This window comes from Coenobita brevimanus, chromosome 43, assembly GCF_032717465.1.
Source record: "Coenobita brevimanus isolate Jiangsu-jjx chromosome 43, ASM3271746v2, whole genome shotgun sequence".
Classification (NCBI taxonomy): domain Eukaryota; kingdom Metazoa; phylum Arthropoda; class Malacostraca; order Decapoda; family Coenobitidae; genus Coenobita; species Coenobita brevimanus.
The window spans coordinates 2586067-2604304 of record NC_136996.1 but is presented as its reverse complement, the minus strand read 5'-3'; the positions used below and the strand labels follow the sequence as shown (position 1 = coordinate 2604304).

At 42.3% G+C, this 18238-nt stretch overlaps 1 protein-coding gene across 1 annotated transcript; it reads right to left on the bottom strand.

Moving 5' to 3' along the window:
• Window positions 1-400: 400 nt before the first annotated feature.
• Window positions 401-15050, bottom strand: LOC145397788 (serine/threonine-protein kinase mos-like). Its single transcript, XM_080270811.1, has 3 exons — window positions 14570-15050; window positions 14108-14241; window positions 401-505 (listed from the first exon to the last, which is right to left on the bottom strand). Exons 1-3 carry the CDS (start codon window positions 15048-15050, stop codon window positions 401-403), a joined length of 720 nt encoding a protein of 239 aa, XP_080126937.1.
• Window positions 15051-18238: the final 3188 nt, after the last annotated feature.

Sequence of the window (18238 nt, the reverse complement as noted above, 5' to 3'; positions counted from 1 at the left end):
CCAGGTCATCCCGCCTGCCCCACCACAGCGTTCATTTCTCGCTGCGGCTACTATAGCACAGTAAATTTTCAGTTAACTGGCCAATCAGCTTTCCAGGTACCATAGGAACTTTTATGAGGCAATCCTTCTACAGGTTAATCTGGGTTTAATGGCTAAAATAATGCACAAAAACAGATCCTGGGATGTACTCCAAAGGATCACAACTCAATCCATAGAACTGGTACTTTACATTTGGGGGTAACCTAGTCAATCTGCTTTACAGATTTTGATGATATATTTTAGTGGCAATTATTCTATTCGTTACTGAGGAGTTAAAGGCAAAAAAATATATATATATATATTGTTTTTAAAAATCTGCCTTATAATGAGGACAATTTATGTATCTATCAATATATCTATCTCAAGCCAGGTGTCTTCTTGATGTTACTAGTTGTCCATGGAGAGCAGATGTGATGATGGTCGTAGCTGAGTTGTTGTTCTTGAATATCTTCATACTGCTTATCACCTGAAAATACAAGAGAAAATGTTAGCCAGAAATAACAAATTTACTTGTAAACAAATGTACCAGCTAATATTACCAGGGCTCTTGCTAACTGCAGACAGTTGTGAGCCACTTGGCTCCTAAGGTTTCAGATTTATGAGCCAAATAAATTTTTAGTAGCCAAACTGACTACAAGTCGCCATATTTGTAAACAAACCAGCTCTGGAACGTTCGGGCTTTAGTTCGGGTACGCTCGGCAACAATTGCCGGTCTATTTATATACATTCAGAATGGTGACAAGGAAAGACTTAAATCACAACGTGCTTTTTTGTTCATTTAAGTGCGATTTACTTATTTTGTAGTTTTCTGGGTTTTGAAGTGGATGTATTTTCTCCTCGCCGAAAGGCGACTTGGATGTAAAACTTGTTCGCGGAAGGGAAAAAATATTCACATTTGCGAGCTGTGGCTCACCAAACAAGAGCCCTGATTACTTGTATATTGGGTGGGAATGATAGCTAAATATGAAACTAGGTATGGGCAAGTGTACTATCACGAGGAGCAAAGACTAAGGGGCCTGAATGGTGTGTGTGTGAGACCCAGTTCACTGATCATGCTGTTCATTAGTTCTCTCACTAGTTATCATATTTATTATTTTCTTGGCTTTCTGAACCCTGCATCACCCCACCTGCATATAGGAAAAAGAGGTGGGATAATGATGATATACACAGTACCGTAAGTCCTTGTTACCATAATGTATTCACGCTAACCTGACAAAGATCCCTAACCCCTTTCAGCGCATATGATGGACAGATGCAGCCAGACAGGAGGGCTGATTTGACTTATAACCATGGGGGGCTCATTCCTATTTAATATCTAGGGCTCATTGCATTTCATGCAGCCACAACTTAGTACTGTATGCAAGTTGTAACTGGTTCAGTTGACAAGTGATAATAAACAAGTTACAAACATCTTTATTGGTACTATACTTTCGGTACTAGTGAGGGATGCTTTCATGTGGTGGCATCAACATAACCAGGCAGCATTTATGTAACATCATCAATTTCCTCCCTACACCTTCAAAGGAGAAGGATGTACTGCAGCAGAAGAGTAACTTCAGTCTGCAGCCCACTGGGACCACATTCAGATATACCATACTTAGAGCCACAACAACAATCACAACATCAACACTATTTTAAATCCAGAGTGTAATTGTAAATGTGTATAAAGGGAAGGGTGATGCCCTGGAAAGAGGAAATTATAGAGGTATAAAGCTTTTAGATCAGATAATGAAGGTAATGGAGAGAGTTTTAGAAGGTATGATTAGAGAAAGAGTGAATATTGATGATATGCAGTTTGGGTTTATGCCAGGTAGGGGGACCACTGATGCCATATTCATTGTTTGACAGCTTCAGGAACAATATATTGGTAGGAGAAGGGATCTTTATTTTGTTTTTGTTGATTTGGAAAAGGCCTTTGACAGGGTCCCTAGAGAGGTGGTGAAGTGGGCAATGAGAAAGCTTGGCTTGGAGGAATGGCTGGTTAGGGTGGTTATGGCTATGTATGTGGGTGCTCACACCCAGGAAAGAGTGAATGGAGATTTGAGTGATGAGTCTTCCGTGAATGTTGGTGTGCATCAGAGGTCAGTCTTGAGTCCCATGTTGTTTATCATGGTACTTGAAGCCCTTTCACGTGACTTTAGAAACGGACTCCCGTGGGAGTTGTTGTATGCTGATGATTTGGTGTTGATTGCAGTGAACGAAATGGAGGCGGAGGAAAGGTTTAGGAAGTGGAGAGATGGTATGGGGCAAAACGGTTTAAGGGTAAATGCAGATAAAACAAAAGTGATGGTATCTAGGGTTGGTGGCGGTACTGTCAAAGACGAGGGAGAGTGGCCATGTGCTGTTTGCCACAAGGGCGTGGGAAGTAATTCCATCTTGTGCGGTGTGTGTGATAAATGGGTGCATAAGAGATGTAGTGGTATCAGAGGTAGACTGCAAGATAATGCTGATTTTATGTGTATGGCGTGTCGGGGTGAGCAGGTGGAGATTGTCTGACGTGAAAGGATTGAACTTGCTGGTGAATCTCTTGAGTGTATGGAAGAGTTCTGTTATTTGGGAGACATGTTGTGTGCTGGAGGTGGGGCTGGAGCTAGCTCTGTGGCTAGGGTGAGAAGTGGCTGGAAGAAGTTCAGGGAGCTCTTGCCTCTCCTGACTTTGAGAGGACTCTCCATACGTGCTAAGGGGTCTTTGTATGCAGCATGTGTTAGGAGTTTAATGCTGTATGGTAGTGAGTGAGACCTGGGCAGTGAAGGAGGAAGATATTCGCTGGCTCAGACGTACAGAAATGACAATGATTAGGTAGATGTGCAGTGCGTCCCTGCGTCCAAGGCCTGGAGGGGCTGGGTTTACGATAGAAGAGTTGAGAGGTAGGATGGGACTGGAGTGTATTGGTGTTGTGATGAGGAGAGGAAGACTGAGGTGGTTTGGATATGTGGAGAGGATGGGGGATGATAATTGGGTGCGGAAGGTGAGAAGTGTTAATATTGGGGGTGGGGTTATAAGGGGTAGACCGAGAAAGACATGGGACGAGGTCATTAAGTGTGACCTTAGGGTTAAGGGACTGAACAAGGAGGATGCAATGGATCGTGCAGTGTGGACAGCCGCCATTAGGTGACCAAGGCCGACACATGCAAGCATGTTGGAGCCTTTAAAAACGAAAACGAAACTACAGGAAAAAAAGTATCTGCTAACTAGCCCCGGGTTCTTACGCTCCTCATGGGGCAACATAGGATTAGAAGATGGATGGATGGATGGATATTTTTACTTTTGCTAATACAGTATACACCTTTTTCTCTGACTTGTACTAAAATTGCATCCCTCCTTCTTGAACTCTAAGTTATAACAATATTTTAATACTGGAATACAGTATGGTAGCAGTCACAAAGAAATACCATAGAAAGAATACTGAGCAATAGCATTAACTTTTCTTGCCACTGATCTATGTGAAATAAGCTACAAAAGCATGAAACCCTGGGCCAAGTTAAGGTGAAAGGAATATACCAGACATTTTACTCTACCTCACAGAATGCCCTTAAGAGTAACTCGATGATGGAAAGGGATGCCTTTATACGGTGGCACCGATTCAGCTTGGCCATATCAGTGCCACCACGTGAAGACACCCTTTTCCAGCTGTACAGAAATTCATGTGTTGTACCTTCACACTGTCCCTGTAAGGTTGATGTAATCTTGTGAGGACTATGCTTCTGAAGCTTTATTACTAGTGCCAATCTTGCCGATACGAGTGGTTCCAATACTGATGTGGCTGGTAAGTATTTCTTGTCTCTTTATGATCTCCCATTCTCCTGGAAAGCAAAAAACAGCATTTAATATTTTGCTCTGAAATGCCACTCCTCATCATTATCATCACTGTCTTTGTCATTATCATCACCACCAATGTCACAATCACTGTCATCATCATCATCATCATCATCATCAACATGATTATCATCCTTGTCATCGTCTAGACCTCTGTTGACACCTAAGGATGGGGTCATGTCCTTACCTGACCCCATCCAGGAGGTATAAAAAAAAAAAAAAAAAAAAAAAAAAAAAAAAAAAAAAAATGAGAGGAGGAGAAACTGACCTAAAGTCTACCCAGCTAAATGGGCCACAGTCTCATTCACTTACCACTCAAGCCCTCAGAAACCTAACTCTACCTCACAGGCATTAGCATCCAAAACACTTTCTCTTTTCTGTTAGCTTCTATTCCCCTTATATTTCCATTAGAATTCCTGTGTTGTATTTACCTGACAGAACTGGGCCAATCTCACAGCTTAAAAATACATGAAGGGCACCACTTTTTCCCTCAATAGACAATCCAGACAGGTTGTGTTGGGTTATAACTGGCTTTCTTTCATCCAACAGAATAGGCCACTCTCATAGCTTGAATAAAGAGTTGTGGTTTGTGAAATTTCATAAGCCTTAGTTGAGGTAGGTTCCCTCTATCTATCTATTGCCAGACGCCTCAATCCCATAAGAGGTGGCCACAAACAAATTGCCTCCATGTTGCCCTGTCCAATGCAACTTCACTGCCCCAATCCCAGCTCACACACCTCTCTCTCATATACCTCTCCACTCCATCCCTTCATCTAATCCTCAGCCTCCCTCTGCCCCACCCCACTCAAATACACTCTCCTCGGTAGTCTCTCGCTCTCCATCCTCTCCACATGGCTAAACCACCTCAAAGTATTTCTCCTAACGCTTTCTATCACATCCACATCCACACCACAGTGCTCCTTCACTTCCTCATTTGTCGGCCTGTCTCTCCATGTAACTCCACATACTCTTCTTGGTTAGCTACCATTAAATTTATCCTCTAGTCAGTGAGTTGTATGGTACAAGAGTCTAATTAATGGTCAGATTTATCTTCCAGTCAGTGAGTTACCATATGAGGTAGGAGTGAGTCTCCTTGGTTACCAATCAAATTAATTTCCACTCAGTGAGCTATGAGGCAGGAATGAATCTCCCTGGATAGTAGTCAAATTTATCCTTCAGTCACGAATTATGAGGTAAGCATATGGCTCCTCTGTCAATTAAAAACAGACTTGTTTCATTTCATTTTGTTAATAAAGGATCCAACATGCTTGCAAGCATGGGCCTTGATCACCTAATGGCAGCTCATCACGTTGCTCAATCTCTGGCAGCCTCCCTATTCGTTTCCGCTTCGTTTCGTTTTTGAAGGCTCCAACATGCTTGCATGCGTCAGCCTTAGTCACCTAATAGTGGCTCTCCATGCCGCTTGATTTTTGGCAGCCTCCCTGTTCAGTCCCTTAACCCTGAGGTCATACTTAATGACCTTGTCCCGGGTCTTTTTTGGTCTACCACTCGCAACCCCACCCCTAATATTAAAGCTTCTCACCTTCTGTGACCAATTATCATCCCTCACCCTCTCCACATGTGCAAACCACTTCAATCTACCTCTCCTCATCACAACACCAATACACTCCAGTCCCATCCTACCTCTCAACTCTTCCATCATAAACCTAGCCTCCCCAGGCCTTGCACTCAGGGACCCACTGAACATCCACCTAATCATCGTCATTTGTGTACGTTTGAACCGGTGAATATCCTCTTCCTTTACTGCCAAGGTCTCACTACCATACGTTACACTCCTAACAAATGCTGCATACAAAGATCCCTTAGCACATATGATGAGCCCTCCCAGTGTCAGGAAAGGCAACAGTTCCCTAAACTTCTTTCAACCACTCCTCACCCTAGACACACAGCTAGCTCCAGCCCCACTTCCAGCATATAACATGTCTCCCAAATAACAAAACCCTTCAACACAACACGCCTGACAATTTCCACCTGCTCTCCTCGACACTCTGCGCACATAAAACAACATTATCTCCCAGTATACCTCTGACACCACTACATCTCTTATGCACCCACTTACCACAAACATTGCAAAAGATAGAATTACTTCCCACACTCTTCTGGCAAATTACACATGGCCACTCTCCCTCTTCTTTGACAGTACTGCCACCAACCCTAGCTATCATCACTTTTGATTTATCTACATTTACTCTCAGGCCCTTGTGCTCTCCACTTTCTAAATCTTTCCTCCACCTCCCTTTCATTCTCTGCAATCCATCCATCCATCCATCATCCAATCCTACATTGCCCCATGAGGAGCGTAGGAGCCCGGAGCCAGGCAGTTGGTCCCGACATTTAAAATGAGTGACCAGCCTCACTCATCCCTGAGTGGCATTACATGAACAATCAACCCCAATCACCCCTTGGATATAAACCTTTACTGGCTCAATTCGACTGGAGCGCAATAATTACCCACTAAACCACCAGGTGCCAAAATTTGGCCATATGGTTACCACCCAGCATAGTAAATGGTTTCCTGGTGTACAAGAAACCATTTGGCTTGTCACTCAGTGTAGAGTCACCCACAGGCAGAAGGAAAAGGAAAGAATGAAGGAAAGAAAGAGGAGGGAGTGAAAGTCACCCGTAGGCAGAAGGACAAGGAAAGAATGAAGGAAAGAAAGACAGAAGAGGATGGAAGGAAAGAAGGATGGAAGAGAGGAAAGGGCAGACACCCGTAAGCAGCACTACATCGAGTGAGTGGATGGTGAGTGCCCCCACATACCACACACCAAATAAGCACATCTCCCACAGGAGTCCATTTCTGAAGTCACATGAGAGGGCGTCAAGTACCATGATAAACAACAAACGGCTCAAAACTGATCCCTGATACACACCAACATTCACGGAAAACTCGTCACTCAAATCTCCATTCACTCTTACCTGGGTGCGAGCACCCATGTACATGGCCATAACCACCCTAACCAACCACTCTTCCATTCCAGGCTTTCTCATTGCCCAGTTCACCAGCTCTCTAGGAACTCTGTCAAAGACCTTCTCCAAATCAACAAAACAAAGTAGAGTTCCCTTTTCTTTTCTATATATTTTTTCTGAAGCTGCTGTACAATGAATACCGTATGGCATCAGTGGTCCCCCTGCCTGGCATAAACCCAAATTGCATCTCATCAATATTCACTCTTTCTCTAATCATACGTTCTAGAACTCTCTCCAATACCTTCATTATCTGACCAATATGCTTTATATAAACCTCTATTATTTCCTCTTTCCAGGGCATCACACTTCCTCTTGCACACATTTACAATTTTGGTACACTATTCAGCCTTTCATCTGGGACAACACACTCATATACAGTATAATCATATTTATCAGGTCAGTGACTAACCTCACTCCTATATCTCCTGAGGCCTTCAACACACCTGCTGCCTTCCCCACCTGCATCCTGCCTATTGCCCCACTCACAGGAACAGCGTCAATCAATGGCCAAGGGCCCAACACTTGATAAATATGTACATATGGAGATTTCATGCATGAAAGCACATACTAATACTGTAATGACCAAACTGAAGCTTAACAAATTAATCACTCTGTCCTGGCCGAGATTTTATCTCTGACCCTCGCGCTTCACAGGGGCACATGCACTTTACCACTGAGCCAAAGAGAGGATCTCTGCTTTGCCTCTAAGCAACGTGGGCTTTTATACATCCAATTACATCACTCTTTTCTCACCCTAGTGATTAATTTGGTCAGCTTCAAACACACACACAGTAGAGTAGTGCACTGGAAGCCATTATTGGGGGCACCGCGGACCACATCAGACAGCTCACCCCCGGGATGTAAGGTTTAAGACGCTGTCAGCAACATCATTGCCCTCTAAGCCTCGCCTCACATCCCACACTGCTGCCAACCAGTGTACTGACCGAAATGAAACTTAACAAATTAATCACACTGTCCTGGCTGAGATTTGATATCAGGCCCCCGCGCTTCATAGGCAAGCACGTTACCACTGAGCCAAAGAGAGGATCCCTGCTTGGCCTCTAGGCAACACGGGGTTTTATACACCCCACTATAATCGTTTCGTTTCGTTTTCGTTTCGTTTTTAAAGGCTCCAACATGCTTGCATGTGTCGGCCTTGGTCACCTAAGGGCGGCTCTCCACGCTGCACGATCCATTGCAGCCTCCCTGTTCAGTCCCTTAACCCTATGGTCACACTTAATGACCTCATCCCATGTCTTTCTTGGTCTACCCCTCATAACCCCACCCCCAATATTAACACTTCTCACCTTCCGCACCCAATTATCATCCCCCATCCTCTCCACATGTCCAAACCACCTCAATCTACCTCTCCTCATCACAACACCAATACACTCCAGTCCCATCCTACCTCTCAACTCTTCCATCATAAACCCAGCCCCTCCAGGCCTTGGACGCAGGGATGCACTGCACATCCACCTAATCATTGTCATTTCTGTACGTCTGAGCCGGCGAATATCTTCCTCCTTCACTGCCCAGGTCTCACTACCATACAGCATTACACTCCTAACACATGCTGCATACAAAGACACCTTAGCACGTAGGGAGAGTCCTCTCAATGTCAGGAGAGGCAAGAGCTCCCTGAACTTCTTCCAACCACTTCTCACCCTAGCCACAGAGCTAGCTCCAGCTCCACCTCCAGCACACAACATGTCTCCCAAATAACGAAACTCTTCCATACACTCAAGAGATTCACCAGCAAGTTTAATCCTTTCACGTCTGACAATCTCAACCTGCTCACCCCGGCACGCCGTACACATAAAATCAGCATTATCTCGCAGTCTACCTCTGATACCACTACATCTCTTATGCACCCATTTATCACACACACCGCACAAGATGGAATTACTTCCCACGCCCTTGTGGCAAACTGCACATGGTCACTCTCCTTCGTCTTTGACAGTACCACCACCAACCCTAGATATCATCACTTTTGTTTTATCTGCATTTATCCTTAAACCCTTTTGCCCCATACCATCTCTCCACTTCCTAAACCTTTCCTCCGCCTCCATTTCGTTCTCTGCAATCAACACCAAATCATCAGCATACAACAACTCCCACGGGAGTCCGTTTCTAAAGTCACATGAAAGGGCTTCGAGTACCATGATAAACAACATGGGACTCAAGACTGACCCCTGATGCACACCAACATTCAAGGAAAACTCATCACTCAAATCTCCATTCACTCTCACCTGGGTGTGAGCACCCACATACATGGCCATAACCACCCTAACCAGCCACTCCTCCAAGCCAAGCTTTCTCATTGCCCTTAAGCGTGGGCATGTCGGAGGCGGTCCGTGCACCTCACGCGGAGATATTTGCGCTCCGAGTGACTTTTTAAAAATATTTGCCAAAAATCAGTTATTAGTCCTAGAATATTATAATTACATATGCATATGGCACATATATTCAGCTTTCTCCTGGGATGTTTGTTGAGGCTTTGTCGACTACCACAGGACTTGTGGAGACTTCTGAAGTTGGGTAACAAAGTCTCCACTTAACACTTCCCGACACCTCACAATATGATTACCACAGCCTGATATTATCACTAGAAACGCTACCTGTACTCTATGATTTTCAAGTAGTTTGGAATCCATACTAATAAAAAAAAACACTGTGAAAGCAACATAAATTACGAGCGTGTACGAGCTTCCCACTTGCGCTCGTTCCCCACTGGTATTCTGTCATTTATCATTCATAAACACTCACACTTTATATTCTTATTACTTTATTACACTTATATATACAGTATATAATATTTATCCATAAGTTTCCTTCAGTAATAGTAGTTTATTTTCACTCCAGGCATTCACTTTCTCGTTCAGTAAACTAGCGTAGAGAGCGAAGCATTCACTTTCACTATTACTCCAAGTATTTGTACTCATATTCTTATATTAGTAATTATTTACATTTCTGTTTACATTTTCTATTTTATTTACATTTCTATTTTATTTACACTATGTTATACACTGTCATTTGCAGTAACTAAGGGCTCCTTTCCCTTGGAGCCACACTGAAACACTCGTACTGGGAGTTTATCATCATTTCCTCCACTGGCTCATCACACGATTCGCCAGAAAGATTGTAGTCACCGTCCATCATTATCATGGATAACTTAGCCAGTTCATGTTCCACAGCAGTCAGTCCTTCACTCCTTCCCACAAGAGGTTTAGTAGGGGTAGAGGTCACAGGGCCCTCTAGAAGTGGCGGAAATGGAGAGGCAGGAGTGCAACATGGTTTCATCTCAATAGACAACACTGAACTGAATGACAAGGCGGATATGGGTCCGCCAAGGGTTGACAACGTCAGCGTGGTAACAGCTGCTAATTTATATGCTGTGAAATGATTGGCAGGAAATCTAGACAATATATAATAAATTAGGTAGTTCCAGGTGAATGTAAATATCACTTAGGCTTCTCCCTTCCTTTCTTATATATATTTCTATTATGAAAACAGGTCATACGGCATTTTTCAAGGGGAAATAAACAGGGAAAATTAGCGAACGAGTGCACGTGGGGTGTTGCCAGGTGATAATTAGCTGATTCCTGTATGGCACTATCAATTACCTTTTTTTCTTTTTTATATATATTATTTTGTATAAGAATAGTGCATAGGGCTCATTTCAATGGATGAAATGAGTGGAAAAATCCGGGCAAGATTTGCGTAGCATGGCACAGCTGGGGCAGGCGGGAGGAGAGGGTAATGGAGGGGAGGTAGGGAGGGGAGTCAAGAACGGGGAGAAATGGCTAAATTGTCAACAATGGATTGGAGTACAGATGACATTAGCAGCACTAACTATTGTTGGACACTGGCAGTACATACAGATGATACAAACAACCACTTGAAAGCCCGGGCGAATTCAAAATAACATAGAATCGCAAAAGTGACGCCCCGCGGTATGATCCATTGCACCCGAGTGTCACGAAAGTGACGCCCTGCAGTTAAGGGGTTAATAAAGCTCCCACAAAATTAACAATGACACACCATGTAAATTAATGGTTAAAGTTCAGCAAAATTTTCCAAGATTACTCTCACTCATCTTTGCATTCAGTTTTACCCCCAAATAGTTTTTAGTGTGATTTCTTTGCTTTTGCAATTCTTACCTACAGAAAATCACACCTCTCTGGTGGAGATCAATGTTTATAATACAGAGAAAATGCCAGAAAAGAAAAGTTGTAGGAGCTGCCAAGTATGGGCCAACTGGCCTACTGCAGTAATCCTATTGTGTTCTTATTTGCAATTTTTGTCATACACACAGTAACCCCCTAGTTACGAATATTTAAAAAAAAAAATCTTTTTAAAAGGCCCACTATATAATTATGTAAACCTATGAAAAATAACAAAGGAACCTGTCAACACTTCATTCCAATAGGAAATTACGAAATGCCGCATCACTGAGAAATAATTTAAGAATATAAAAAATCGAACACACCTTGAAAAACTGAGAGAGAAGACTTAAATCTTTACCCTCACATCTCTACCCAGATTCAATATCATAATGGTGCAACATACAGCTTTCACGTTCTTGTTGCTGTGGCCCCTGGCCCATAGGAAATGTGAACCTACAAGTTGCCATCTTCCTTTCAGGGTACAGGGAGGGAATTGAAGGACATTTGTTTAACCAGCCAGCTTCGCTACCCAGTCATTTTAGTACCACCATGAAAAGGCGTCCTGTCCAAAGCCACAGCTTCCATGGAAAATTCTCTGGTCCAGCCTCTCAACACATCATGAGCCACTTCTCCCATTACCACAAATCCATAAGCATTATTACCACTTCTACTTAATCTTACAATATACCAAACTCACTGTCAATACTCACAACCAAAATTTAAGTCACAGATGTCTAGATATGATATACTAGAAATTGTTTCTCACGACGGCTGTTTGTTGTCACCACAAAACGTTCTCGCGTTTGTACATAATCATAATTATTTTTAATGGTCTTCAAAAAGATAAAACACTCATAGTGTTTTTAAATATGGCATAATAATCAGCAGTTTTTACGTTTATTTTTAATTTCTTCCATTGATTGTTATTTAATTCTACTTTTCGTAACTCTGAATTTCATCAAGCGTCATGATTGGTCGGAAGAAATGCCATATCGACGGCTCCTGTGTTCTTTCGTTTTTCTATGGCTAGTTCTTCCGTTTCCTTGTCCTTTTTCCCCACATAATGTATATGATTTTCTTCTTCTTATCTATATCTCCATTAATGAAAGGTAATTCTGCCATGGCCCTTTATGTATCTTCTTGATATGGTTGTTGTATTAGTAACGTAGCTACATCTCTTCAGCATACCCTGGGCATCATTGCAAGAAGTGTTCTAGATCTTCATTAATTTCACTGCACATCGCATAAGATGAACATTCTCTTTGCTGCCTTCTGCCATTTACCAGCAAGCAAAACTAACGATGCCTGCTACCCCTCGTCTTGCATGCTTATCTCCGGGCTATAAACCACAGTACAGTATAATCCGCTTGATAATGACGATATACATTTTAAGGGATTTTGAATTTGTAAATATTAATACTTCTTTTCCATTATTATTACTGTCCTGAACATGGACTTCCATCGTAGAATATAAAAGATGTAGCTATCTCTACAATTTTTTTTTCTTTTTTACTGCTTATGATAATGCTCTGAAAACGCATTTGTGATATTCATACCTATACTATAGTTCATTCACTTTAACTTGGCCGTGATTGTCCTTTTGCACCTTACTTCATGTAGGTCAGTAGCAGAAAAAGACATCTTTCCATGGGTCTTCTTGGTGTTTGTCTCTTGTTACAGTTCGATCAGTATTCAAGACAGAGATGGCAATTTCAGGCCAAGTTAAAGTAAACGGAGTATAGCAGCCACATCACACCAAATCATTATAGGTACAAGAAAGAATATTGAAAAGACTAATTCAACATGCACAATCCGTTTTCAGTTCGTAATATTCCTTTTACAGAAACGGAAAATTGTCTCATAACAACTAATTCTAAAATAAAATAAGTGCCTTTTGTGGTGAGCTAGACATTCCATTAAGTCTGTGGAACTTACAGACTCACAGCGCCACAGGGACAGGCATGTGGGCCGTTGTTTTTTTTTTTTTTTTTTTTTTTTCAATATCAGCAGTCTCAACAATGTTTTCACATATGCAAGTTTCAACATATTTTAAAGCATCTGAGTTTAATTCTGTATTAACTTTTTCACTGGTTTACCATATGAGCTAAAATATGATCATTTCAATTATTTAAACATTTTTTATGCAAGGAAGAAACTAAAGGCTAGAAGCCGGCAATGACTGTTCCCTCTTAAGAAAAAATAAATGAATAAATGAGACAAATTCAAGATTCGTTCAAGAGGATTGGAGGTCAGAAGGTAATAGAGGAAGACAGAGTTGACAACAACTGTTGCACTGACGCCACTTCCAGTGTTGACAACAGCTGTTGCATACAAATGCTCATAATCTTCAAATGCACTTAGGACGCGCTGGCTGAGAACTAACCTTGAGTTCTTCAGCCAGTCGTGAACTGGTCTACCCGTGTCTTCAGTGTTATGAGAAAGAAAGACGGTAGACGGATCTCATGATAAGAACTTGCGTTGCTCATAAAAAAAAAAAAAAAAAAATGCTATTCACTGACCAAACAGTAAAAACGACTCGAGTCTGCAGTGAAAACATATGTAAATATCTCTGTAGACGACTGGATGAAGGTGATGGAAGCATCTTCCAGTGTGGTACAATATGGCAAGAATAAGCAGCCCAAGCGATATGAGACCGTATGACAAAATACATAGTTGTCCCTGACCAGCAGAGCTGCACTGATCACTGGGCTGCACGAGTTGGTTGGCAACAAGGTCATGTTCAATTCAGGCAGGGCATAACCAAGGCCTCCACCCTTGCGGGCTGTGTTGTGTTTAATTCAGGCAGGGCATAACCGAGGTCTCTACCCTTGCTGGCTGTGGCAGAGCATAACTGAGGCCTCCACCCTTGCTGGCTGTGGCAGGGCATAACTGAGGCCTCCACCCTTGCGGGCTGTGTTGTGTTTAATTCAGGCAGGGCATAACCGAGGTCTCTACCCTTGCTGGCTGTGGCAGAGCATAACTGAGGCCTCCACCCTTGCTGGCTGTGGCAGGGCATAACCAAGGCCTCCGCCCTTGCTGGCTGTGGCAGGACATAACCAAGGCCTCCACCCTTGCGGGCTGTGGCAGGGCATAACCGAGGCCTTCACCCTTGCTGGCTGTGGCAGGGCATAACCGAGGCCTCCACCCTTGGGGGCTGTGTTGTGAGGGTGATAATTATCATAAATTTGACCCTCACGACACAGGTCACTGGCCCCAAACACGCCAATGACTGTGGCCACCAACCATCACACCCTAAGCCAACCCTGACACATCTTCACTATAGCCTTCCCTTACAAACTACGTACCTCACCTGTGATTGCCGCCAAAATTCTCAATAATTTTCTTGACCTTGTCTATCAGCTCTGATCCCGAACCATCATCACTGTCCATTACCTTTTCCACCAAGCGCTGATCCTGAACATCATTCCACGAAAGATCCTTAGTCAAACTTGACAGCAAATTCAAAATATTCCTAACATCACGCTTCCTCTCCTACACCGACGAACCATCCAACTCTTCCGCCGTTCCAAAATCAATTAAACGACACCTAAACTTACCATCTTGTTCACAAACTATAACATTTTCTTCGTGGATGTCTGTGTGAGCGTAGCCGCATTCATGAAGCTCTCGGATCCGCTCGGCAAGGTCCATCAACACGTCATAAATCACTGCTTTATCCTGCTGACACTTCTCATCGTAAAACTTCTTTAGTAACATTCCCTCACAGAACTCCATTAAAATCACAGGCTCGTCCGAACCAACAGCGAACAGCCTTGGAGCACCACCTGCCCCGTCCAGCTTGTACAGCACCTCAGCCTCTTGCTCAAAGTCAATTTCGGGATCAGAGGCACCATCGGCATAATAACATTCCCTATTTGGCATTTTCAAACAAGCGTCTTTTCCTTTGTAGCGGACGTGATCAACCGTACCGTACATCCCGCTGCCAAGATGCTGGACAACTCGTACGTGCCGCATAATGGTACTGTTTGGGTGTGTTAGGGCCTTCATCCCCCGGCCCTCACGCACCTCAGAAACCATAGCGAATTAAAACGGGGGGGTGGGGGGGCGCAAAAAGTAAACGCAAGATATAAAAGAAAACTAGTGAAAGGCGCACTAGAAAAGGATAAATGCAAGAATAAAAGCAACCGCAAGGATAAAAGCAACCGCAAGGGTAAAAGCAAGCCGAAAAAAAGGGGTATTAGTGGAAGTGCGCAATATAATGAAGGAGAAAAATTATCTTAGTTCCGATAAGAGATTGCGCACTACGACTGACCTGTGTCGCCTCTCGCTAGCTTTATATAGTTGTGGAAGTTGAAAAGCCCGGGCGGTAAGCATTCTCGTTTACATTATAAAATCTGGAGAACTTATGAAACCAGTTAAGAGGTAAAATATCCTAACTATTTTATTTGTATTATTTTGTGCATAATATATTTACTCAATGATGGGAAATACTGAACTATTAAATGTTTATACTATTCATGTCGAATCGAATGAACACAGGCATTTTTAAAAATGCAACTTGTTAGCCTAAACTTCATGCAAATTATGGTAAGCGACATTTTTCAGACACTAAATACAGTGAATGTAAAAAAAAAAAAGTTCGTAAATTAACACATGATGAAGAAATAACAGCAAACTTACAGAATTATTGCAAAATAACTGGTGGGGATTGCGATATTCAAATAGTATTACCATGATTTACGTTTTCTGTTTCGTAGCAGTTAAAAAGAAAACGATAATAGTAAGGCGAAGTAATAGTAAACTATTATATATTTTAATGGCACACTGGTGAGTGCCTCAACACTGATTATAGTTTTCACGCCCACTTCAGTCATGGTCTTTTAAAACTCCACTGGTATCCATACATTCATGCTACCTATACTCTGTTCACTTTAACCTGGCCTAAAATTGCCATCTCTCCGCCTTGAATACTGAGCTGAAACAAGAGATAAACACCAGAATATGATGCCAGTTACGGTGAAGTTCCGCGGAAAGCATGAACTGAATTAAATTATTTATTGTTGTAAAAGGTACAGAGTGCTAATACAACAAAAGAGGGTTGTGGGTCTTGCCACACACCTTCAGCCAACACAGTTAGCAGAGTTGTAGCATTGTCTTTTTCTGCTGCTGACCTATACATGAAGATAGCTGCAAAAGTACTATTATCAGGGCCATGTTAAAGTGAATGAACTATAGCATACTTTTCAAAACTCATACTTCCATCATTCCACAGTATCTTTTTTTAAGAATTATGTCTACTTACCAAAGCATACTGTGGTAAAAACTTACACCCTCACAAAAAACTAAGTTATCTACCTATTGCCAGACACCTTAATCCCTAAATGGGTAGCCACAAACAGATCACCTGCATGTCGCCCTGTCCCCCGTCATTCCACTGCCCTCCCCTCCTCTTATATACCCCTCCATCTCATCCTCAGCCTCCCCCTCCCTCCACTTCATTCACCTACACTCTCCTTTTAGTCTCTTACTCTCCATCCTCTCCACATGGCCAAACCACCTCAATTTATTTCTCCCAGTGCTTTCTATTACATCGGCATCCACACAACGCTCCATCACTTCCTCATTTGTCATTCTGTCTCACCATGTAGCTCCACAGGCTCCTCTCTATTAAGTCATTGCCACTGCTCTCATTTGACTACAGTAATGTCCTTCCAGCAACGTCCATGCTTCACTTCCTTACATTAGGGTTGGTATCACAATACAATATTATCATGCAGCAACTTTTTTATTTCCATCCTTGCTTTTCTGTTTCTTATCGCTGCTTTCAAAGAATCAGCCACCCTCCTTCCCTGTTGTACCCTTTCAAGCATTACATCCTTCAAACTTCTATCATTCATCACACTCCCCAATTACTTAACCCACATTTTCCATTTACTCATCATCCTACCTCATTGTGCATTCAGTGATTTCATTTACTCTTCCCTATATTTACCTTTACATTCCATTTCTAACACACTCGCCCGAACTCATTCACCAAGCCTTGCTGTTCCCCTTGGTCTTCAATTTACAATATCATCTGTAAACAATTCTGGACCAAGAGTTGCCCTCTCATTTGGGCCATTCCAACATCCACTGCTCTACCTTGTACTGTAACTCTTTCATTGCCCCATCAATATCCAGACTGAACAACTATGGAGACATGACATCCGTTTCAATCCAACATTCAGATAGAAAAATTCACTAAGTTCACCATCCACACGCATTGAAGCCTAAGTTAGCATCCACATACATACATTTTACAGTATTCAACAACTTCCCAATTACTCCATATTAGTATCTTTCATATTCCCTGTCTATCCAATCTGTCATATGGAATCTCCAAATCCACAAAGGCCGTATATATAATAACTTCTTTCCCTTCTCTAAAAACTTTTCCACTGAACACCTTGGATGAAAATACTGTATATCAACACAACCCCTTCCCTTCCTGAAACCTCCCTGTCTAGTATTAAAATTACCTGCCTAGTCATGGTGGCAATGCATACTGGTTTTGGTCATTAACACCTGTTCCTTAGTATTCTATACACTAGGTTGCACCTCAAAATCCTCTCATTATATTACTGCTGTAAACTGTCAAAACACATAGAAGTGTGTTACAAAGCCTACCACCTAGAATACAACTATAGTTTCATCTCCAAGAGGGTATCAGAATTTCTTCCATCACTTAGGTATTACCTAGAGGATGATGTATTATAAAAGAGAAATATCATAACTTTGCCTTCCCACAAAAGGATAGGGTTTGACTGAACCAATAAAACTAAACGAGAACACACAAGAACCATCATCAGCATCCCAATGACTGCACTTCCCACATACACCTTCAAGTGAAGTGCCAAACCATTTTTATGAGCTCTGAACATTTTTTATCTAGCAACTTCTCAGTTTCCTTGACTTACAAAATTTAATGGGCAGTTACCTCATTTTTTACTGTTTTCCATTTTCTTACTCCATTACTCTCAACAAAATAACTGACAAACCTCTACTGATCAAGGAGAAACAGGCTTTTATGGAGAAATTAAAGTGACATGGATAAACAACAATGTCAAAAACTTTACATGGATGAAAGGAAGAGGAGTTTCAAAATCAGGACAAGCATTTCACCATTACTGAACCTCCAAGAATGGTGGTGGAGGTACACACACGCGAAGTGGTGTATATGGTACAAGTCAGTGTACTCATATGTCAATGATGTTTCACAATATCAA